We start from the raw sequence: 26,870 nt of genomic DNA on the forward strand, positions 1-26,870 counted from the left end.
ACCAGACGATGAATAAGGGTCTTATCTAGGACCCTCCGAGTCATGACTTGAAAAAAGATTTGTTCATTTTGATGAACGAGTTCGAACAGGAGAGTCACGGAACAGCGCAAGGTGAGCATTTGTGCTTATAAAACTTACATTTTTTTTTTTAAATGACCGATCGTTTCACTTGATAAGATCCTTATTCATCATCTGGTGTCATTTAAAGCCCTTTGAAGCTGCACTGAAACTCTCATTTGGACCTTGAACCGTTAGGTTCCCAATGAAGTCCATTATATGGAGAAAACCCTGGAATGTTTTCATCAAAAGTTTTTTTTTTAAAGTGAACTACTCCTTTAAAGTTCTTCAGCAACTAGATCTCATCTCTCCTTATTCCAACTTAACAATTTTTACATATTACTACTTTAGCATTCTTTTTGGCTATGATACAGTGCATCCACCCTTCTGAGATGTTCACCTGTTGTATGTTGCCAAGCCATACTGACATGATCATAACGCACCATCGGAGAAGCACTTATTATTAAACATCACTGTTTCCTCAATGGTTTCTGGCCTCTAAAACCAATTCAGTCGAAAGCGAAAAATAAATCTGTTTTTAAATTTTACTGCGTCACATTTTCAAAGTATTCAAAATGCGGACGGAAAGAAGACAAATGTATGAATTAGTGGTGTTTTAATTCTGCAGGTTTCCATAGAGTTCTGCAGCCACAGATTACACTTGGCCCAGTCTTTGGCCATTTAACAGCAAGCTTTGGGAAAAAAAGTTTAACTGGAAATGAGCGTGACCTGACAGACCAGCACTAAACTCCAGCGGAGGTGAGCGTTTTGCCAGGAAACACAGCTTCCTGAGATCATGTACGTGCGTTATTCCCATCTAATGTAAATCACAAGCTTCCCCTGAGCTTCAGAGCAACACGCCTCACCTTAGATTTCAGGAAGTTTACAGCAAAACACATGTACAACTGATTGCGGCGTTTTTTCCCCCCATGAACATTCAATTTAAAACTCATGTACTGTGTTTTGTTGTCGACCGTTTCATCAAGTCTAAAGCCAGGCCAGCTCTGTCTGTGCCAACTGTTACACATGGAGTTTGGTATGTCAACAAAGTACTAAACTAATTTGTCTTTTGTGATGGTAATCTGTTTGACCAGTAAATACTGGCTGCGCTGAAGAAGCAGGATTCTCTATGTGCATGCAGATTTCTTCTTAATCTAAAGCTGCATTAAGCCTTATTAAATAATGCTTAAAACTTCAACATAGAGTCATCATTATGCAACACACTCCATCCTCACATTACAAGCGGGCACACACAGACGGTGCGCCACGGTTGGCTGATCAATGTTATTTCAAATTGATTATAGGGTTAAATTGTGGTACAAATTATATTTAGGCTTCTGAAAAAGGAAAATAAATAGTTTATATATTATATGAATTTATTTTTGGACATTATGCATTACTCGATGTCGTCAGCAGCCACGTCAAGAGGATTGTGTACAGCGCAGGACGGTTTTAGCCGTCACAGTGTGAGTCCCACGTGCATGCCGAGAGACGAGGAGGATGCTGGGTAAGAGGATTGGAACAGGGCGCCGGCACGTGCGCCCCAGACTAACTGACCTATGACCTCGACACTGATACAGACCCTCCCATGGGCTTTCTTCAAGCATACACACAGACACATACACACCTACACATTCACTCACCCCAGGGGTCTAAATACGCCATATACTGTATAAAGATGATGCAACAAAGTGAAATATCTATCCATTCAGACACAAACCTCTAAGGAAATGCACACTAAAGGCGGATGCCGGATCACATTTTGCACCTAACATTTAAAATGTTCATCTGTAAACTCAAATCCAATACAAACGCAGCAGAATAGAGTGTGACCTTTAAAATGGATGTCCATTATTCAGAACAAGCAGCGGTTACTCTAATTAAAATGTTATGTCAAATAAACAGTCATTACCAGCCATCTGCCTAGCACTATAAACTGTAACATGTTCATTATCATACACAATAGCTGACCCCAGGTAACCCCAAGCTGCTCTCAACATGTCATACTTCACTTAGAGAGCATAGAACCAGGTCAACGCATTCAGCCCCCACAGGCATATTGAAGACAACTAAATGAAAGCATTCAAATTAAACTGCTTAGTGTGATAATGGTTTAGAAAAGCAAATCTGAGGCGTTTCTTACGACAAACACGGTTGTCCCCTTAAATGAAGCTACATTTCTTCTTTACGCGTCTGATTTAAAAAGCGATATTCTAGAAGGTTTTATCAGCCGCAAACAGTGTGAAAAGGTAAACAAATAAGTTCAAGCCTACGATTTCTATTTCCTTCAAGAAACTGCAGACTACCGGGATTTGTCTCGAGATAATCCACTTAGATTACCACGGCTCTGTTTTTAAATGGCACACGCAGGAAAAAAAAAAATGGGTCACATAAACCCACGAGTAACTCATAGGCCAGGGTTCCCTCAGAAATGCCATTCGTGTGATGGTAATGCTTAATTGTATTACATTCACATTCGAGCTCTGCCTTTTTCATTGGTGAGTAATAACCTTTCAGAGATGATTTAATGAGTTTGCTCCGGAATGGGTAATTCCATGTAAATCCCAGATATTACTGCTGAAATTCAATTTGATAAGACTCGGCCTTCTCGTCCAATCCCGGCAAGATAGCGCAGGCAATTTAGCTGTGCAATCAGATTGTCTAATTCCCTGACACATCATTGTTCCAGATCATTTCCATATTTTGCAAGTTATAGGCATAATTAGTGCTGCAACAGGACGGAGGAAAACCAAACATCCTCCCAACCTCCACCACCCGCAGATCAATTGGCATAGAGATAACATTTTGTTTCGTGCAATAGCACCCATCCGTAAACTTGCCACCTTACATGGCAACCGGTCTCCAGGGTGATGCTACAAAGAGCCGGGGTTCAGCAGCCCATAAAGCTGTCATGTGCGTGCACATCACAATAGCGGCAGACACGGAGACCTCAGATATAACAACATCCATCAATCACGTTCAAGGGATAAAGAGTCCATTGTGACTCTAATCAAGCCATTTCACCTGATAAATATCTAATGAAATGCTACTACAGATTTTTATAATTAACAATCGTTTCTTAAACGTTGACATAAAATGTACAATTTAAAGGCTAGACCACCTCAAATTTCATGAAAAAGCCTGCACAAACAAACAAACGACACCCTGCTTATTAAAATAAAATTTGTGTCGTAAAATACCTGTAATATAGAGAATTTTAGAAGGATAGCACTATAATATATAGCCTACATATACATAGACAGTAATAGATGCAAAAAAAAAACAAAAAAAAAAAACGTTGCACTTCACAATGACAAAATAATCCACAACATCAACATATTCCAAAATTACACGGAAATAAGTGTGTGCAACTTTCAGAATCTGCACTGCACGTCATCTTGATGCTGAATAATGTGCATTATGCTTTGTGTCTGTGGAGTCAGCAAACAAGCAGTAAAAACAAGGGGCCAAACAAGCACAAACTGATACAGATGGAAAATTAGTTGAAACATTTTTGGAAGCAAAAGAGGAAGTGGAGCGAGTTCAGTAGAGTTTCACACACCTCTTCGGAAAGAAGGGAGAGATTTGAGAAAGCCCGTGGCTGAAGGGGTTTGTGCGTGTAAAATGATCTTTGGCCCATCTGTTTGTTTCACTACCACCCCTGAAACCCCTCCCTCTCTTACTCTCTTTCTCTCTCTCTCTCTCTCTCTCTCCCTTCCTTCCCTTCCCTTCTCACTCTCCTCTGCAAAAATGCAGTGTGCCATTGGAAGAAGCCAGTGGCTTTTCTGCTAGCTAGAAGACAGTCTTTTGTGATGGAAAACTGTACTGATGGTGTGACTTCCACCCTGGGGAGGGTCAACTCCTGAAGACAGCCACACCACAGGAAGATTCAGAAATTGGGGACAGATGTGAGAGCAGCAGCAGCAGCAAAAAAAAAAAAATATATATATATATATATATATATATATATATATATATATTAACTAATATAATTAATATAATTAATATTATATACAATTAATTATGTATAATATAATAAATAATATTACATCATTATATTTGAATATTATTGGTCGGTGTAGTTGTGAAGTCAGTTCATGAACAAATGACTATTAATGAACAGATTAAAAAAGACACATCTATGGAATCTATGGAAGCTTGTTTCCGCCACTGAATATAAAAATAAAATAAATAATTGTGACTTTATATCTCGCAATTCTGACTTTATATTTCGCAATTCTGACTTTATATCTCGCAATTGCGACTTTATATCTCGCAATTCTGACTTTATATCTCGCAATTGCGACTTTATATCTCGCAATTCTGACTTTATATCACGCAATTTTGACTTTATTTCTCGCAATTGCGACTTTATATCTCGCAATTCTGACTTTAGATCTCGCAATTCGGACTTTATATCTCGCAATTCTGACTTTATATCTCGCAATTCTGACTTTATATCTCGCAATTGCGACTTTATATCTCGCAATTCTGACTTTATATCACGCAATTTTGACTTTATTTCTCGCAATTGCGACTTTATATCTCGCAATTCTGACTTTAGATCTCGCAATTCGGACTTTATATCTCGCAATTCGGACTTTATGTCTCGCAATTCTGACTTTATATCTCGCAATTCTGACTTTATATCTCGCAATTGCGACTTTATATCTCGCAATTCTGACTTTATATCTTGCAATTCTGACTTTATATCTCGCAATTGCGACTTTATATCTCACAATTCAGACTTTATATCTCGCAATTCGGACTTTATATCTCGATATTGCGACTTTATATCACACAATTCTGACTTTATATCTCGCAATTGCGACTTTATATCACACAATTCTGACTTTATATCTCGCAATTGCGACTTTATATCTCGCAATTCTGACTTTATATCTCGCAATTGCGACTTTATATCACACAATTCTGACTTTATATCTCGCAATTCTGACTTTATATCTCGCAATTCTGACTTTATATCTCGCAATTCACGCAATTACCTTTTATATTTTTCATTCTATGGCGGAAACAAGCTTCCATACACATCTGTGTGAATCACTTTGACAAATTCTTCAGTGACTGTCAAGGCAGTTACTGAATCTCTGAACTCACTGAACAGCAATCATCATGATTTTCATTTTAACTCAAAAAGAACCGTGAATATGTTCTTATATAATAAATTATATTAAATCATTTTAAATGTATATTTTTCAAAAGGCAAACATAGAAAAGAGCCTAAGGTGCCATTCTCCTAAAAACGCGTAGAAAACACTCGTCGCACCGTGACCATGCGTGACCTTGCCTAATACTTTTATTAGGCAAGGACGCTTTTAATTATTCAAAAGTGACAGTCAAGACATTTATAATGTAAAAAAAAAAATCCATTTCAAATAAATGCTGTTCTTTTGACGTTTCTTTCATCACTGAATCCTGAAAAATCTTTCTTGAGCATCAAATCAGCATACTGGAATGCTCTTTGAACAAGGATCATGTGACACTGAAGACTAGAGTAATGATGGGGAAAATTCAGCTTTGCCATAACAGGAATAAACTACAAATATTATAATAGAAAATTGTTATTTTTAATTGTAATAATATATCACAATATTACAGTTTTTACTGTATTTCTGATCAAATGAATGCAGCTTTGGTGACCATAAGAGACTATATATAATTATTAAATGCATGACAACACCCTCACCCATCTCTGGCGCTTCCTGTGGTGACTGCCTTCAGAGAGAAGTCTGATCGGTCCACACATTGCTAAATGGATTGATGACACAAAGATGGGTGTGAAAGAGAAACGGGTTGGATACTCACCCATTATGCTGGAGCTCATGAAAGGTGTTGGGGACAATCCTTCATGGGACACTAATCGACTGTCACTCAAGTGATCAGCATAATGAGTGCTGTCTCCAAACCCCTGGAGGAAAGAGATCACAGCATTAAACACATTATTAGCTGGACCTGCTAATTGAGTGCTATGACACTCCTCTAATTACTGGGGGAAAAGAGGGGAGCACAAATGGTCAACTGTCCCCCGAAACGATCGATATTTCTCCACTCTCCTCATTAAAAAACACTTTCTTCAAAGTCTTTAATGAATTTCATTAAATGGGCAAACAAAAGAACTGAAGAGACGATAGCGCTTGTGCTGCGATTGTGTAATTGTAATAAAGTTAATGGGGCACAAACAACAACAACAACAAAAAAACAGCTATTAAAACATTTGCATGTATCAACAAAATTCACGTCACATTAAAATGGTTTATTTGATCCCATTCTCTTTAATGTGAACACACTGCCATTCTATAAAGCGATATAACAATAATTCAGGCATTATTTATATTAGATTTCTGAGCATTAAAAATGATCGAGTGCATTGTGTTTTGATTTTTATTAAGATCAGTGTCACTACTATCTTTCGAGATGTCGCTTGTGAATGCCGTTGCTAGGCAACATTTTGGTTTTGTGTGGTAATCCTACTTGTGGTCGCCCTACATTCATGATGATATTTCTAAGTTGTACATTGTTTAAAAAAAGTGCTAGACTGGTAAGGATTTGTGTGCATGCAAAACGGCGGTATGATGACATAAACCTGACGAAGTGAGGCGTTGACTAGAGCTCGACACAGATCAGGTATTTATGCCAAAAGCCTGCTTGTACTTAAAAAAGTCGAATAAATAAGTCAGGTTCTCTCCTCGGCAGCTGAGGTCTGCCCTTTCATGACCGTTATCAGCTTTGGGGGGCTTAGGTCTAAATATCGGTCACAGTGTGGGCCTTTAAAACTCAGAGTCCCCCCCAATAAAGATACTCTGTGGCTGTGTTAATCCTGGAGCCGGTGAAAATCCGCCTGGCGCTACAGTGAAATGTGTCCCCCAAACCATATTAACTCTCTCCTGAGGGGCCTACAGTTGCCGGCTGTCCATTACTCAGGGATTTTCCTTCTCCGCTTCTCCGTCTAAAAGAGTATATATCACGGACTATTACTATCACTGTTTTTGTGTCTGTTTTCCAAACAGATGAAGATTGAGTAATTTCAAAGGCAGTGGAGTGTTGTGTGGGGCAGAATCGATTCAGAGAGGTTCCCTATCGTGTCCCTGCCGTTTGTGTTAATAATGCTATGAACTGCCTGACTAATAGCTTCTCCCCTGAAGAGAGACAGTAGGTGGGGGGTGGGAGGCAAAAACAAGCCCCAGAACTGCACTGCGCTCACCAGCAATTTGGCAAGCATGATTTAATAAGCTTTCCAACTAAAGGACAGTGCACAGATGCAGGCATTACAAAATGCAGAATACAAAACATTCTGTCATCAGTAACTCTCCCTCATGTTGTTCCAAACCCATACGATTTTTTGCTATCTTCAGACCACAAATGAAGATATTTTTAATGAAACTCGAAAGATTATTGTCCGTCCATTTAAAGTCCATACCACCAACACTTTCAAGCTTCAAAAAGTTCATAAAGACTTTGTGAATATAATCCATACAAATTGAGCAGTTTAATCCAAGTAGAGGTGGGGAATGCGACCAAAATATTATTTCGGGACATATATAAAAACGTAAATTGCGATATAGTCATTACTGTTACTTGAAGTTTTGTAATTAAAAATGAACAAAGAAGCAAATTACTTATAACAGGACAAATAAAATAGACAAAGATACAAATAAAAAAAACCCTAAGCTTTTCAGGTACAGTAGGTTTATTTAATTTAGTAATTAATACTTGAGATGTTAATTTAGTTCTTTATTTCCCTAACCGACAACCGAAGCTTGCTAACTGATCACTTAATGTTAATCAATCAGATTAAATTCAATTTAAAATAATTTAAAAAATTAGATTTAAAAATTAAATTTTTTAAGAAATCAATTCTAATTTCTAATTTAATCTAAATTAAATTAAATTAGAATGAATGAGTGTCTGTGACCCATTCAAAAATCAGGGATCTGTTTTCCAGGGGTTTAGTGCAAATAGCAGCATAAACAAGATAACACGAGGATTCACACAGACACGTAACGCACTGTGAACGGAGAAAAACAGAATAAAATAATATATAAATAAATAAATATATAAATAAATAAATAAATAAATATATATATATATATATATATATATATATGGAATAACTATATTCCACTTAAATAATTAACAGATTAGCAAAATGAAAGAAAAAAAACTCTGCTAAAAGTAGTATGCTGAGTTTCAGTTCATTTTTGTGACGCCCTCCAAAAACAAGTTCATGGAAAGAAACCTTTTATTTTTAGATCTTGTTCAGTTGTGAATACCGTTAAATTGGAAGGATTTATTGTGGAGTGAGGCGAACTAAAATAGCCTATAGCTATGTTTATAGTACTTATAATGTTTGGAAATATTTAACTTTACCATATAATGTACATTAATGTAATAATAAAATGCAACTTCTACGCAAATTATATTTTTTCTCCCCCCTTTTAAAACCCCCAATTTTTTTTAAACATGCAGCAAGGTTTTTTCAAAAAGTCTTGAAAAATTGCTTTTTATACCATTTAACCAATAGTATTAATTGGTCAAACATCGTACTGTTGGTTAACAGATAACCATTATTTTATGAGCGTCCATAAGTAATACTACAGAAATTAAACGTAAAATGTGCAAGCTCCACATAGAGATCACGTTTTTTTGCACTTCATAACTATTTTTAACATTACGCATGTCTTGATTTTTAATTGTCTTATTCATGCAACTTCCTTATTACTCTGAGTCAATAACTTCAAATAGTACTGTGCTCTGCGGAAATATTTACATATAGAGGGAATGCATTGATGTCACTTTCCCGCCGGAACAGTCAATTGTAGTTGTACAGTCAATCGCAAGGCTCTTTCCCACTTTATATGTGTTGTGTTTGTTTTCTCGCGGCATTCACGCTGAAAACAAATATAGCCGCTCAGTCTTTTTGCCACTCACTGTGAGGAACTGCAGGCACTCCGGCCGACGGTCACGCGCATACCCTCTATTACAATATTTAGTGTGATATCAAAGATATAGCTCTCTGACCAAAGACCCTTTATATCGTTGTCAATATATGAAGAGTTCAGATGCAAAAGCCTCTAAATGCCATTTGAAATTTTCTTCTTTAATGATGATTTTTATCGATGATTAATAGGTAATTATCATTGCCATTTAAGTGAAATCACTGAACTTAAATATACAAGCTTGATAAAAATGATCATTCTAGAAGAAAATTTCAAATGGCACTTAGAGGCATCTGAACTCTTCATATATCCGTCATTCCACCTATGCGTAAATCCAAGTCTTGTTTTACATTATTAACAGATTTAAATTAGGCTAATCAATGTTAATAGAGCTCATCAAATACGGTTAACACAGAGTTCAACTACTTGCTTTTCCTGTGAGAACAAACCTCACTGGTTCTTGAGGAAGCTCAATTGTGTTTGTACGTTTGGAATGATTTTGGTCGAACTATTCCTTTAACCTCTTTATTATCCATATTTTCATTGCTGGCCTTTCGAGAATGCCCAATGTCATTTGCCAGGGTGTCGGAAAAGGACAGTGTATGGGAAGATGAGACGTTGAGGCGATCGGTGAGAGCATTAGATCATCAATCACTGCTGCCTTGTAATCTCTGAACGCTCGGCTTGTCGTGCATGCTCTCGCTGTCACCGGCGAACGGTTAGTCTGTTTTAAATAGCTAGCACGTTTCAAACCAGCACTCCGTTCAAGAAAAAAATATCTCAGATGCTCCTTCGCATCCCAGGTGAATGCCCTGATGCCGTTTTAAGGCGTTGGGGATGGGTGATAGTGGCGTGATGGACGGGAGCGAGGCATTACGGGACAGCGGGGTGCGCGGCAGAGGTGGTTGGGCTGTCAGATGGGAGGCCTGAAGCCACGGCTGCCCAAGATGTGATGCCTGGCTGTGGGCCAAGGTCAGCTAGCCGGGGCTCCAGTCTGTTCACAGTCCACTAATCACACGCGTACAGAGAGGGAGAAGGTGAGAGAGAGTCGCTTTTGTGAAAAAGAGCCTGCTAAAAATGGTTCACAGTTTCCGTGCGAGAGACCAAGGGAAACGATAGTCGATCGGATTCTGTGTTCTTTGCAGAAAACACAGAAATACGCAAAAGCCGTAGCCTCCATTTAGTTATCGGATAGGACATCTGAGTGCAGCAAGACTGTGAAAAGTAATGGGACGGATGAAGACGCAGATTAAATCTTTAGCAGGCACTTCACAGCAACCAGCTGCAGCTCTCTTGAAGCTCTTGTGGCTTTTTAAGGGTAAACCACAAAAAACTGTGCTATAGATTCTCACGATAAGATCAAAACCTCAGACAATAGCTTTCCAACTTTGTTGTTAGCCATGGGCAATGGACACTTCTGCGATTCAATTAATATCAAGTCTGAACAGTAACTTGTGAGCGTTACATGCAGCTGGAATACACTACACAACTTTTAAAATCTGTTCAGATTTTAAACGCAAGTCATCATAGATTTGCGGACTTAATGTACAAGTTAATGACTGAGGGTCACACTCAAAGTTCTTTCCAAAACAACAAACTCACAAAGAAACACTTTGTTTCTAGGGGACATGTGACAAATTAAAACAATATTTGATATTCTATAATCGTCTCAGATCGAGTCTGTGCCCATCGTACACCATGCGATTTTCTGGCTCTGACTTTGAGCCACTAGCACAGACACGTCCAGACTGAAAATCTGAGCAAAATTCTGGGCTAAAGTTTTAAAAGTGTATTCCAGGCTTAAATTTATGACAAACAGACTTTGGGATTTTAATGTCCGAATTGAAAACATCTGTGTTTTTCTTACATATTCGCTCTTAAAAAAAAAAATGATGTAGAAAATTGCCTCCTGGTTTTCATCTAACTCTGGGATCCTGTGAGAAATCTAATCATGTCCGGATAGGAACATCTATGATTACAGTATATCATTTTTTCACAATGCGTTTCCTCATTTAATTTGACCTTTGTCAAAAACCATAACTAAACAAAAATGTATTTTTGTGCTGCCTGGTGCACATTCATTATGCATTGAATGTGAGTAAAACAACAGTTTGTGGTCTGAGTACTGCGGACATCCAATCTGATGTTAAAATTTTTTTTGTTTTGTTTTGTTTTGTTTTTTAAATCCGGAGAGTCTGATCATGAACAGAACAGTTCAGAGTGGCCACTATATACATGAAAAATCTTCATTTTATTACATTCCCTTTAATACCTTCTCTTAATTATATACATTACCATTAAAAGGTTTGGGGGTCTGCATGATGTAAATGTTTCTGGAATGGCTCACCAAGGCTGCACTTATTTGATCAAAAAATTAGTAAAAACAGTGACATTGTGGTTATTGTATTATTAAAATTGAACTGTTTTCTATTTGAAAATATATTCAAATGAAATTTAGTCCTGTGTTGGCAAAGCTGAATTTTCAGCATCATTACTCCAGTCTTCAGTGTCACATGATCCTTCAGAAACCATTCTAACATGCTGATTTGCATCTCAATAAACATTTCTTATTATTGTCAATGAACAAAACGTTTGGGTGAAATGATGATTTACATTTTTTTATATAATCTTATTGACCCCAAACTTTTGAACGGTGGTGTACATAATGAATATCACACATTTAGTGTTATTTATTTCAACAGGATTTGCGATGCATGTACATGATGAATTCTGTTAATAATGTTGAACTAATCCTGTCTGAATAGAGTCAAAGTCAAGTTTAGCAAAAACTTCACCATTCTCTGGCCTAAAATGTGCCATGCAGCATTGGACACGGATCCATCACTATATAGGGGAAAGTTATGGCCATTTGTGCAAATAAGTGAGGCAAATTTTCTTTGCTGAAGTCACTGGCTTGGAAATGATGATGATTATATTGTAGGTTAAATACTTAGTAAATGATAAACACTTATGCTAATGTCTCTTTGGAAAAGCAAGCACTCAGACACACACAATATTTTAGTATAGTTAAACACTCAGATTGTGTTTATCTGATGCGTGCGTGTGCGTGTGTGTGGAGGTGCAAACAGCTGTCTTCTGATCCCATCCCCAGCAATGTCACAACTACTAATTTCCATGCTCCTAGAGCAAAAATATCTCATGCGTCTCCGTCTTATAATTCAAATCAGGCCATGGGCGCAGCCATCGCCTATAGAAGTGCTGAGGGGAAGGGCATCGGAAATAAACAAGACAATGTGGTGTGAGAGCCTCTGACATTTGACTGATTTCTGATAGGAAGTGACAGGAGATTGACATGAAATGAAATTCATACAGGGCACCCTGAACACACCACCGTGGAAAAGACAAACAAACAAATAGGGAGCGAGATATCTGCACTGGGGTTGCACCGTAAAATACAAATCACAACCATGGTTGATTTTTTTTTTCTTATTTTGAAGAGGTGAATTTCATTTGCATGCATGAAAATCAATCTGATTCTGAGCTCATGGTATGTCTGAAATGCATCAATGCTTCTTGCACCAACTGGGTTCAGCCACACACGGCAAGCATGGAAAAACTTCAACCATTTGTTATTTGTCATGAGTACTACTAATATATAATCATAATGTCAAGTAGGCTTCATGTGCACATTCATTTGTCTCTTCTAAAAAACTGAATAAACAATAAAACATTTTCTTCTTTGATTTTGCAAGACAAAAAGATATTTTCTTTAGTGTGTTCTTTGAGTGGAGCAGCTGCTCTATAATGCTTATCAATAGTCATTAAGAAAAATTAGAGAAAAGCCAGAGGAAATTTTACAGAATGGCACTTTGATCAGAAATTTATTTTGGCCATGTCGCCCAACCCTAGCAAACAATTTTTTTATATAAAGTTGTGTCATACTTTCTGTTATTATCCCCCGTGGTGAAATCAAGTTTATAATTTTGTTTATATGTCTATGTGGTGTTTTTAATTCTTTTAGAATTCTTTTTTTATTCTTTAAGACAAATCTTGAACAAATTCATAAGTATTTTCTCCAAAAAACCACAGTGAACCAAAGACAGTCTCAAAAATATGGTTTGAAATCGCTGGTGTTTCTGACGTCACAAACTACCTTGTAACCAATCACGTCAACTTTTGATCATCAATGAGTGGATCAATGAGAGACGGTTACATTAAAGCTATTTTTAGGCATTTTCAAGGAAAAAAAGGTTTAAATATGTCATTTTGGTGATCAAAGTGTTTTAAAGGGACAAAATGATTGACTACAGGATGACTTTAACAAAATAAATATCTTAATAGAAAAATGTATTTCTGATAAAGGTTGATAAATGTGCTGATAAATGTTCTGTGTGGCACAGATCAAACAAGTAGCGCTGTTTTGTTCCACTTTTGCACATTAACATTATATTTAACTTTTGTTATAATTTTATCTATCTAATTATAGTTATATCGCCCAGCCCTACTGTTGACTATTAAATAAAGTCCTCATCACTGTTATATACATGTCAATACATGTCGTTTTATTTTGAAATGAAGTTATAAAATATGGTTCTTATCTTAGAAAAGCTATAAAAGATGTTTTTAAGTAAGAATTACCTTATAATTTTTGGTTAAAATACACCATTCAAAAGCTTGGGGTTTATTTTTAAAGAAATAAATACATTTATTCAGCAAAGATCATTAAAGTGATAAAGGACTGCAAATAAACTATTAACATTGGTACAAAAAAAATCTATTTCAAATAAATGCTTTAAATTAATCAAAATGTATCGGGGTTTCCACAAAAATATTAAGCAGCACAACTGTTTTCAACACTGATAATATATATATAAAAAAAAATTTATTAGGCAGCAAATCATCATATTAGAATGATTTATGAAAGATCATGTTACACTGAAGACTGGAGTAATGATGCTGAAAATACAGCTTTGCCATCAGAGAAATAAATTCGATTTTAAAATATATTGAAATAGAGAAATAGATTATTTTAAATTGCAACAATATTTTCACACTATTACTGTTTTCAAAATAACTGCAGCCTGGGTAAGCATGAGACTGCTTTAAAAAACATCACAGCTTACAGTCCCCAAACTTTTGAACGGTAGTGTTCCACATTACGGTATCTTACTAGTACATGTATTGTCTTGTTAAGTAAAAACACAAGTTACCTTAACATTTACAGTGAACAATGTTCCCAGAAAACCCTGCGTGAAACATCTTTTATTAAACATATATTTTATTAAAACCATTATGTTTCTTCTTATCGGTATGTAAAGTGAGCACATCTACCATCATGAGCCTACAGATGTGGCGTCTTTCTAAAATAATTTTGGAGGAATTGGACTCATCTCTCAGTAGTGATATTATGGTAACAGAAAGCCTGTAAACAAATCAGACACTAATGTTTCATTTTGCTGAGGACAGATAACTCTGAACTGGACAAATGGAAATGCACCGTAGTGTTGTCATTGCAGTAGCTGTCGTGTGTGTGTGGCGAGTGAGTTGAGGTGAGGCGAGACGAGGCAAGACCGGTCTTACCCTAGAGGACTCATAGGACGGGCTGGACTGGCCACCTGAGGCCCATGATGCTTGGCTTGTCCTTTCATCCATACCTGTCCAAAACACAGATTCACAACTCCATCAATGCCGACCCCATACAACCTTAACACAGCGACAACCACACACATCAATAGAGAAAGAGATTGTTCAGCAGGTTGCTTCAGATAATAATATATATATAATTTTAATATATATATAATACAAGTAATTATTTTTATTATTATTTGGGCTGTTGATATACCATTAATTTAGTATATATATTAAAATAATGCAATAAGAACTAAATCAATTATGTAAACGGATCCATATGTTTTTGTGAACAGAATTATATATAGTCGGTCGTATTGTTAAAGCATATAAACAATTGTTTTGTTTTTTTTGTTTTTTTTTTTTGGGGGGGGGAGGGGGTGATCTGTCACCTCAGTTAATAAATAGAGAGTTTCTAAGGTATTTATAGAAAGAAAAACAAACAATATGCAATCCAAATAAACAGGAAAACTTTTTTTTCTGCCAAACAACTAGATGAAAGAAGCTAAAAGAACATAACTTCAAATTGTAAAACTAAAATTAAACCTTAAAATAAAATAAAGTATAATTAAGTATAAGTTGTAGAAAAGCTAAACTTGAAAATTAAAAAATATTTCCTTGGCAACTAAATTAAATAAATAGGTTTAAGCTGGAGTATTAAAATTACAAAAAAAAAAAAATTGTATTGTAAATCTGAAATAGAATTAAATGAAGGCTATTCATGCAGCAGAAAGAAGCTCATACAGGTTTGGAACAACTATTGGAACAACTGGAGGGTGAGTAAATGATGACGGATTTTCATTTTTGGGTGAACTATTCCTTTAGTTGAAGGTCCTATGTTCCCTCACCAACACTGCAGTGTACAGTATATGACGCATGACTGATGACTGTATTTATGAGACTGATCAACATCAGCAAACTTCCAAGTTTAAATCTAATGAAACAAGCTGATAACAAAACACTAGAAAATAATACACCTGGTGAAACAGTAACAGTCCAGCTATTCTGCTGCATTTCGGTGGATCTATGATCTCATGTATTATTTACTAATGCATCCATGTATTTTCTTAAATGGAAACGGGGGAGGGGTCAGTATTTCCCATCATCATTCTCTGCTGGACTTATGAAAACACTTTCCAGGGCCAATGGTTGACACCACAGTACACGTGAGGAGTGGAAATGTTGAGCTCATGGCGAGTGGTCGTGTCCAGCATGGCTCTCTTGGCAGGAGTAAAGAAAGAGAGCAGCGGAGCCGTTAATCCGCCACACTTCCATTCAAACGCTGCACTTTACAAGCCGGCCATGGCGCGTCATTTATTTTGCTTCACATAAATCACTTTCAAAAAACGCATCGCTCCCTTTCCCGCGCTGACGACGAGCCTGTGCCGGTGCAGCCGGGCCGCTCCGAGTTGTCAGTGATGTATTGCCGAAGCTCATCAAAATAGCTGAGCGCTGAAAGTTTGATAAACCTCATATTTTACGACGCCTCTCGTTTCAATGGACAGCCACAGAAAACACAGAAACGGATAAATATATAAAAACGTAAAGTTGACGCAATTGACTTGATTCAACATCTGGTATGTGATGAACAAAAACAATATCTGGCTTTGAAAATTACATTTGGCGGAGGCTGTTGGGTAAAGATATATGATTTCGGGCTTCTTCAGGCTGTTTGAGCCAATATTGTCACAATATTGTAACAACATTCCGCTCCTCAGTCTCGTGTATGAGCCTCGAAATTGAAGAGGAAGAAAACATCAATATCTCTCTACACCATTGATAATCCATGTTTGTCATTTCAACAGTTCTTTTTTATCTGATTCCAGCCCATTACAACATGGATCAAATGCGAGTAAACAATCGGGGGAATTATGCTGATATTAAACACTGACGCCGTCGAGCAGAGGGTTAAAAAAAGCATATCGATGTTTAAACGTGTAGTGTTCTTTTCATAATAATGTCGACCATATGCAAAAGTGTAAGTGATCTTTGTACTGCATGGCTGAGCGTGACATAATAAACTGATAATACTATCAAATGAACATTTGCATATTGTGAACATATTATTTACAGACACACAGAGAGAAAGTTTGATTGCTCTTTACTATTATATATATACATCCATACATGCATACTTCCCTTTCTTTCATATCCATTCATCTTTCATTTCTTTTTTATCATCTTTTTTCTTTCCTTGCATAAATCCTTCCTTCTTACCATCCATCCGTCCATTCATGTATCTTCCTGCACTCATCCACCCTTCTTTCTTTCCCTTTCTTTTAATTCATCGACTCATCTTTCTTTTTTAAATCCATCCTTCCTTAGTTCTATCATCTTTTCTTCTTTATTTTCTTTTCTTTGAATACATCATCTTTATTTTTGTAATTCAACCATCCATCTATCTATCCTTCGTTCTTTCTTTTCACTCTACTTCTCTTTCCAATTCTTTCAATCCATCCACCCACCCATATTTTTGTATCCACCATTCCTTATTTCTCATCCATCCATCCTTCTTTCTCTTTATATCATCCTTTTTATTTGTATTTTCTTCCACACTTTTTCCATCCATTTATCGTTCTATCTGTCTTTTATTTTTCTTTCTATCAATTTATCCATCCAATATAGGCCTAGATTATACACAATTTCACATAATAAAAAGAGGCGAGAGAGAGAGAGAGAGAGATTGAAATCCTCTTTTTTCCAACACAAGGTCTAAGGTGTGTGTGCGCGTGTGTGTGCATGTGTTTGGGCTGGAAAAAAAAAAGATTTTTCAATTAATGTTTTTTTTTTTTTTTTAAATGGGGGGCGATTCAAAATCTATATTCAGGGCTAGCGGTGCTGCGTCTTCTCTCTCCGCAGAAGGTGCGTAAACACTCGTGTTTAGGAGTCGAGACATGACGGGGTATTCACTTGCACAATTGGGCCAGCATTGCATCGTTTACTAACATTTATCATTTTCATGTCTTTTCCCAGTTTAAACATTCAAGCAATGTTAAACTATCCCGTGCTCGCGCATTCTCAGAGATGTCTTTCACTGCGTGCCCATCCAGTAAAGCCTAAATCCGCCTCACAAACAGCTCGCCAGTAACAAAAGTTCTTTTTCATGAATTAGATCCCTTTAACAGTTAAAAACACACAAAATTATATCAAAACTCTGGTCTTAGTGAGTAACCTTGTAAAAGACAGTCGGTTATGTCTTAAATAAACATAAAACGCATGTGGCAGACAGTATAATGAAACAGTAAAGCCCCGTTCACACTACAAGCGACAAAGAGACACGATACCATTCATTTTAATGGGGAGCGAGCAATTTCCGGCGACATGCGCGACAGCGGCCATTGGGGCACGTCTGGCGACGAGACAAAGTTGAGATCTGTTTAACTTTATGCAAATGAAGAGCAACTTTCGGGAGCGATAACCAATAGGAGTGAAGTCAGTGGAGCGCGTCACTCTTCAGTGCTGAGTCTGACTGAGGCAAGTTGAACAAGAAGCTCATTTTAGCCATCAGAAGCTGTCCTATAACTGATGATATATCTCCATGTACATACAGTGGTATTCGCCGTACTGAATGGTTTTGGGAACCCAGATAGACTGTTTGCTGCAGTTAAATAGCCGCAATGGCAAAGAGCACTCAATGTTTCTCGTTCATCTTTAATATTATGCATTTTATGTACTGATTCCATTTATATTTAGACTTTTCCTTCCGAAATATTTCTTTGTAGCGGCAATAAAACACATTTGTTGTCTAACATAGAGTAACATCCGTCAATGTCACTCACAAACATTACTAGGCAACCAGTAGTGGGGAACGCCCTCCAGCCACTGGCGACCTGCAGCGACAAAGTCACTTGTAGTGTGAACGGGGCTTAATGGATCCATGCACTAGTTCTTAAAGAGAATGCAGCCATATGTGTCTGTCATTCATTTTGTTGTCAAAACAACATAATATAGCATTAATTGTAAGGAATCAGAATTAATAGCCTATGTATTTAATTCAGTCAGGACTGAAAGACAAACCAGTGTTATTCAGTTTCTGTAGTATTTCTGACCACCTAAAAAACTTCTCTTTATTTGTGTCTTCATTCTATTGTATTTATTTGTGCTACTTTTTTCAATTTTATTCAAAGATTGAAATCGAGATTTCATGTGTTGTATAAACTCTTAACAAAAAAAATACCCATTGTAAAAACAAACATTTAGGTGAGATCAATGTAATAAAAAAATTGTCAAAAAATGATAACTTATATTTATTTATCTACAGTATCTATCTTAAACATAAAATAACCTGATCCTGTTTGATCAAGGCATGTGACTCTCCTGACTTGTCCAATTTTCAGCATCAATTTTGCATCCTGCATCAAAATCCTGTCTATTCATTGTATGCATCTAGTGTATAGTGTACCTAAAATAAAAAGAGTTTTATATACAGCTTTGTGGCTCTTAATTTCTTTGTATTAATTAACCACTTGTAAACTTATGTCCACAGTTATTTTTTTTTATAAATATAGGATTTGTATTACATCTATATTCATTATAGTCGTATCGAGAATCGAACCAGGAATCAAAATTGAAAATCGAATATCGGCTCGAGAATTGAAATCAAAAATCGAATTGGAGTCGAATTGAGAAGCTTGCGAATTGAAATTGAATCGATTTTGAACATCTGAATCAATAACCAGCCCTAGTGTGTGTGTGTGTGTGTGGTCTGATGTAATGCCAGAGAGAGTGTACACAGACCAGAGTCGTGTGTGTAGCAGAGCAGGTCAGTCACCACAGGGGCCTTTTAAACTCACAAAGGGGATTTTCTCTCATTTAACACATCCCGCAAAAAATGCGTACTGTACTTCAATAAAATAGCATGTTTCTGGATATAAAGGAAAATATTTCTGACACAATATTAGGTAAACAGAGTCATATTTTAGGTCACATGTTAAGACTTATAATCAGAACACAAGAAATATAAAAACTAAATAGATGGGAAACAAGAGCAAACATTAGATGATGAGGCAGATATGAGGCTGGGAGGTGTAATTCATTCAGTATCAGAGCTGGAATGTGTAAAAAGGGAGACATATGTTTAGTATTTTAAACAGAGGAAATTACCTCATAGGGAAGTTCCTCTCTGAGGACCATTGAGGAATTTCATATATATATTTATGACTAGACATCAGTTTTATTCCTGCAAAAATGATCAAATCAGCATGTATATAATATAAATATCAAATAAACAAATAATCTTGCTCATATGAAAAAGAGTGTTTGTGTGTGGGTGAGAGAGAGAGAGAGAGACAGCCTCCTCCTTTCTGTGGTTTAGTGTGTTATGAGTCAGCTGCTCAATTTAACCATCTGCCAAATCACTGAGGACCGATGTCATGAGATGTTCTACGTCAAGGTCAGTGATTGAAAAACTTGCCATTTCCCGAATGGCTTTTTTACAACTGTTCTTTTTACTTGAGCCAGTCTAGCGGTGCAGAGCTTCACCTGCCTCTATAGCTTTTCTTAACAGCCATTCATCACTTTTATACCAGTAGTCTGCCCTACAGTCCATGTGTGAGAGGTTTATAAAACATACACTCTTCCCACTCGCCTAGTGTGAAACATTACTGCTGCAGAGCCGGTGGCCAAATCACAGCAGCTCACACAACTAATACGCTCATTTATTCCCAATCCCCCGTCCCCAGCTGAACATACAGTGCGATTTCCTTTGAATGATTTGCTGAAAGCCAAAAATTCAAAAAGGCCTTTGAACACGTTTAAAAGTGTGAAGTGTAGTGAGGATAGCTTACTATAAAGAGAACATGACAGTAAAATTCTTTGACTAATCAAATTGGCTTTTACCCTTTTAGCTGAGGCTGAAAACAAGTTATACCTATATTTATTTTCATGAAAAGGAAGTTGTGAATTTCTTTTCTTTCCTATTGTGATATGAATGAAACAGCATCTTGAATGAGAATGCTAATGTATTGACACGGCCTCTTCTAATTTGTTCATTCCATGTTACATTTATTCATAATAATACACATGATTATCTTTAGCACACTAACATGTTGCTGCTAGTTATTATTTAACATAGGAACTTAAATCTATTGAGTTGGTCCAACAAAACATTTTTTTGTTCAAATGAAGTCTTGCTGTACAGAGCTAATCTAATTGCATGGGAAAGTTTTCCTTTATTAAGTTCATTGAACAAACTACTTTTTTGAGTGCAGAATCTGTTAGAAGCTACCATCAGATCCTGCTTCATCTGGAGTCTTCAGCAGGGCATGCACTAATTGCACAAGTATAATCAAACTCCGAAGAAAAAATCAAGGCTCTCAGCTAGCTCTTCCCCAGCATCGGCAGCTATACGTGCATCATATAGCTCATCTTTATAATTATTTCGGAGGCATAATTTTTTATGCTTAATTATGAAAATTAGCTCCAAAATAAATGCAAATTATGCACGCATAGGCATCCCGACCTAACTGCCGTGGATTCTGCGCTCGAGCACGATGCCAAAGAGCATTCATTTACATGCAGCTCCCGTCCAGAGAAGGATTTAAATATGGATTTAACTTGGCAGTGGCTCTGCCTTGTGAGCAAATCTTTGTCTTTCCTGTTTTAGCGTCTGGCAACCATGAGAGATTCTTCTTTAACATTGTTTTACTTCTGCATTTCTAGACTAATCAAGACCTATTCTCTAATTTGCTTTCGTGCAATTACTGGGGATTTTAAGAATGTCTTTGTCCTGTGTGTCAGCTTTAATGAGGGGAAAAAGCATGCATGACGAAGACCGTCAGTAATGCACAGCGGTGTTAATAACAAAAAGACTATTTGAGCGAGCGGTTTTGTACTGGGGCTAAAAGGCATGTGGCTATTCAGTTGGGTAGGGAGTGCTGGTATTTACATGCAGGGATATAAAACCCATCGGAGGCTAAACGGCCAAAATATTTGTGAAGTTTTGCATTATAATCTTAAGCATGAAGATCTATAATCATAGCAAGAAGAGACATGCATACGAGACTGCATAACTACACCTTTAAATATTATGAGTGAAGACTTATGATTTTTCTCTAAAATTAATTTTCATTTTCATTATGATATCAGTGCAATATATTTCATTTTATATCCCCCAAATATTTTATTTTCAAATTATTTAAAAATTGATATTTTAAAAACATGCTCATAATGCAAGTGGTATAATTAAGTCACTGTATGTCTGTGAATTGCTTTTTCTGTGCATTTCTGAAATAACTAGATTCAGATTCCTGTCATTAACCAGCATAATTATTTTTGCACAGTTATTGGACGCCCAAATTAAGATGCCCGTATGTCCTTCATATCAACAGCATCTAAATGTGCTTAAAGGGCACCTATTATGGAAAATTCACTTTTACATGGTGTTTGAACATAAATGTGTGTTGGCAGTGTGTGAGCAAATCAACCATAGAATGATAAAAATGAACCCAGTGTTTTTTTACAATCTCAATAAATCATATGCACTGTCTCAGAACGAGCTGTTCTAAGATTCAGCGCTTTGTGACGTAGAATTGAGCAAGGGATTTGATAGACATGTACACCACCCCATTGTTTCAACGACAGCCGGTGATGTCTCTTGGAAACATAAGTGTTCTGTCATGGGATGGGATGTAATAATGACATATACAGTAGTTTTCACTTATTTCCAACATCAGAGCCACCGAAAACACAGTGGATGTATTGTATTTTGGAAGTTTATGTGGCGCCTTTCCTTCGTAAATAAGTTTGTTTGAGCGAATCCTTTTCTGACTGACTGTTTAGTGGAAGAGGGTCAATTCAAAGCAGGTCTTGCTTCAAAGTTAATCCTCAAGTGTGGATCGTCGTCTACTGTTTGCGATCCAACATCACCTCCAGTAAGTGTATTTTATGATTTTTGAGTAAATAGTCTTTTCAGTCGATGTCAGCCAATTCAACAACAAATGCGTCTAAAGTTGTTGTCGTCGTAGGATGTCTGTCTATATAATTTAAAACTTGTTTGTATAGTGTGTAACCACACGTATATAAATGTATACATTTTTAAAGATATTGTATTAAAAACTGCATATGTTGTTGTCCTGTAAGTTAGCCATCTTCTCACATTTGCCACAGAAGCACCTGTATGACAAGTAAACCTGACGCTACAGGTCCCTCGCATAAATGTAATTTCGCTTGTACGTAGCAAACTTTATCACAGTATGTGTATGTAGTATCAAAAAATTGCACCAACATTAGTGTTTGTGTGTGTCTGTGTGTGTGTGTTGCACATCCATAATTTCAAAGGGGACGCGATTACAACTCTATAAGTACATAAAGTATCATATAACCATACCGAGACGTACTGGTCCATTCTCATTTGTGTTTATTCTGCCGAAGTCTCTTCGTCATCTGGGTCTGATCAGAGACTATTTATATATTCCGATTCAAACATGTATGGCTGAATGACATTCAAAACAGCACGTCTCTCAGCCCTTCACTGTTTATCGACTGCCATAGGTATCAAGTTACGCCCTCATCCAAAGGCAGGGCGGGGATATACAGCTCATTTGCATTTAAGGTTGTATAGCCCAAAACAGCTCATTTTTAAACAGGCCCCAAAAATGACTTTTTCAAATGGTTATAATAAATTAACTGTGGGGTAGCTGAACCTTCACAAATACGTTCTGGGGACACCAGAGACCAATATTACATCTTGTAAAAAGGGGCATAATAGGTGCCCTTTAACAAGGTGAACGAAATGCAAATCATGAACGCACGTGTAACAGTGAACCGAACTGATCGCCAATCAAACCAAATGCAGCACATACGAACACAACCTTCACGAAGAGGCAAATATTTCTCTTGGCACAGCCTGACTCTCTTCTGGATTTTAATTGTTGAACAGGTGTCCACACTGCTCCACAACAGATGCACAGTGAGGGGGGGTAGAAACAAAGGCAATGTACCAATTGTTCCAGAAGCAAGTGGCTCACTTATGTGCTCTGGCAACGAGGTGGCCGGAAAAAAAGAAACGCATTCATTACTTCAATTGACCGTTGCCTGCCACTGCTGCGAAAACAAGCGCCCCAGACGTGACATCACAAAGCCCGAGGTCTCAGTCGTTCGGTGGAATTTGCTTCATGCCAGATTTCCACGGAAACCAAACATTCCGCTCACGGGCCAGACGGCCACTGCATCGGGCTTCAGCGGTGAAGCTGTAATCGTGGTGAGGAAGCGTTCAGCAGATAAATGTTGTGAGCGCAGGCTGCCTGAGAGGAACATCTTCCTTCACAGACCTCATCAGAGGGCCAATGAAATCCCAGGACTGAGTCATGCTCTGGAGAGAGAGATGACCGCTCAGCTCTCATTAGAGTGACTGATACCATACAACAGAATGACTCTTACTCACCTGAAATAAGATAAGACCAACCCACGGGTGCCACAACTATAGGAGGTGGCTAGAAAAATATTCAGAAGAAAAGATTACAATTTTAAAACCTCAAAGCTTGATAAATCTCCAAAACCTTGATATGCAAAATTGCATGGGTGTAGATTTGGCTATGAACGGACAGGATATATATCTACCGTCTGATTTGTATAGTGGAAATTTAGCTAGATAAGAATTGGATTACACCAGGGGTCTCTTCAGAAACTAATACAGTCCAGAATCAACTTTATTCTGCTTTAAATGTATACATATGTGAGTAAAACAAAAGAGAGAACATGAAATTTACTTATAACCAGTGTTGGGTAAGTTACTCATACTTGGGTAAGTTACTCTTACTAATTACTAGTTACTAATTACCTCTTCAACAGTGCAATTAGATTACTGTACTGACTACTCTCTCTAAAAAGTATTTAATTACTTTTAATTACTAATTACTTTCAAAATCCCATATCAATCTCAACCAGCTGAATAATACAAGTATAGACATGAATCTGTTTTAATTCTTTGAAATAAATACTATAAAATTAAATGAATTATCCTTAAACTGACCAATGTGGAGAAGGTTACATTATAAAAACATACTTTTTAACATCAGACAATACATTTTCATGTTAAACCCACTATTGTTTTATGTCTGATCTCATGACATTTCACACTTTTTTCATACATATTTTACAATAATTCATACGAATTCGTACGGGTCGTATGATTTAGACACCTCATAAAATGCATACGAATCGCTGTGAGATCGGATTGATCTATACTCAGTATTTACCTCAATTACATCAGAAGTAACTGTAATTAAATTACAGATAAATGAAGAGTAATCCCGTACTTTACATTTTCAAGGGAAAAGTAATTAAATTACAGTAACTAATTAGTTAGTAATTAGTTACACTCAACACTGCTTATAACTATAGTCAATATATACTAACTATAACCACCCTATTATACTGTACCTAATAAAAAGAGGAGACTTGGAAAAAACTGAGAAATTCATTAACTGTAATATTTTAGCAGGTTTAATAAATGAACTGTAATTTATTAACATGTCAGCATTGTGATTATTGCTGTGAAACAGGAAAATTACCACAATTCCTGCGGGACAGATTCATAAGAGTAAGAATTAAACTAGCTGACTAATGATAACAGAATACATGGGTTTAATCTTTTAGATGCCACAAACCCTCAAAAGGCATCTTCATAGTTTCATATATAAAGAACTGAATTATTGATTGATTGATTTTAATCCAAGCTAACAGGATACCCATAATTTGAAAAATTCATTATTCTAGTTCCTGATAGCATGTGAAGGAAGCATTAGATGCCACATAACAAATAAGTGTTTACTTGCCCTGCTACAGTAAAATATTATGAATATAAAATAATGTATTTACTATCATTTTCAATTATTAATCTTATTATCTTTTTAAATTAACTTTTAATTCAATCATCCCATCGGATGGCACCCACAGGCCATGTGTTTGACACCCCTGCATTACAGAAACAACTGGTGAAGAAAACTTGCAGAATCAGGTATTTCTTTGTGTCTATTCTAGGGCTGCCCTAATAGTCGACTTGTTAGTCGACGAAAAAGGCTTGGTTGACTAAATTTGAATCAGTCAGCTAGTCCGAGAAGTCATGCAGTGACAGATCGTTAACAAGGCTGATCCATGCGGTAATTTGTCAGGCAGGGAATCCAAAGAGTGGGAGCATTTCGAGAGTGTAAAGAATGAAAAGAACACAACATAAGACAGTGTGTAAACATGATATGCTGCTTGGCTAAAGCTATAGGACTTCCGGAATCCGAACGCGTCATTATCATGGAGCACGGTTTTCCAACGTCATTTGAAAGATCAACCAATGGAAACTGAATCTCAGATATGGTGGGTGGGGATAGTGGGTAGGGACGATGTGTAGAAACCAATCAGACATGGTTTTACATGGTTTTTAAACTTAACTTTAACAAATTTTTCTTTTCAATTTAACAAACCCAAAAGACGTGTGAATGCTTTTGCCAGCTAGACAACCAATTAAAGTCAACTGGTAAATTTCACGTACTCGACGCACATAAATGAAAACTTTACATATAGAGAGTACGCCGAATAGATACGCTGTGCCAGGAGATCAGGTTGTCTGATCTCAGAAAAGTTCATGCCATGTTTGCTGGTGTCACTGCGGGAAGCTTTATGTGTGCGCTGTAGTGCTTCATTTATATTTTAAATGGTAGTTTTTTCGGCTTACAGTTGACTAGGGAAATCTTTAGTCGTGGGCAGCCCTAGTGCAATCCCATGTGCGTCTATCATTTTAAAATGTCCCCACCAGTGTTAAAACCAAACCTACACTGTTGCATTTGGGGATATACTGCCGTTTGACAACATAAGAGAAATGTTGGTAGCGTAAAAGGCAGTATGAAGCACAGTGGTAGTGACAAGGCAGTTTGTCATGGCTGGAAAAGCGTGTTCATTAGACTGGCCTCCTCGCTTCCAACTGCAGAGAGTCATATCACGCTGTCTGTCACACATGGAGGACACTGAAGAATCACACCAAAGTGTGTACATGTCTCTATACACAACAACGTGTCACTAAATATCTCACACACTTCTGACACATTCAGTTTAATGATTGATTGAGAGGAGATAGAGAGATCAACACGTGAACGGGTCACGCCGACTTGAAATTAAATTTAAAACATTGTAAAAGCGGGAGGGCTGTAAAGTGCCAGTGCTCGTTTTCCTACATGCAAAGAAGGAGCTGTTTTGAGATTTTCAACAATCTGGCTATGTGCATCAAGGAGAGACTATTTGACTCTCAAAATAGCCCAACCCATGATTAGAAGGGGAGTG

At 37.0% G+C, this 26,870-nt stretch overlaps 1 protein-coding gene across 5 annotated transcripts in view; it reads right to left on the bottom strand.

Annotated features, from left to right (window-relative positions):
* tcf12 (transcription factor 12) overlaps positions 1–26,870 on the bottom strand; it is a 125,660-nt gene that overhangs the window by 76,090 nt on the left and 22,700 nt on the right. For all 5 annotated transcript variants that reach the window (XM_039654362.2, XM_039654360.2, XM_039654365.2 and 2 more), the window contains exons 4-5: positions 14,556–14,629; positions 5,884–5,986 (exon numbers count right to left, since the gene is read on the bottom strand). In XM_039654362.2, coding sequence (XP_039510296.2) covers positions 5,884–5,986; positions 14,556–14,629 — 177 coding nt within the window. The remainder of the gene's footprint in view (positions 1–5,883; positions 5,987–14,555; positions 14,630–26,870) is intronic.

This window comes from Pimephales promelas, chromosome 1 (assembly GCF_988280905.1).
Source record: "Pimephales promelas chromosome 1, fPimPro1.hap1.1, whole genome shotgun sequence".
NCBI lineage: Eukaryota > Metazoa > Chordata > Actinopteri > Cypriniformes > Leuciscidae > Pimephales > Pimephales promelas.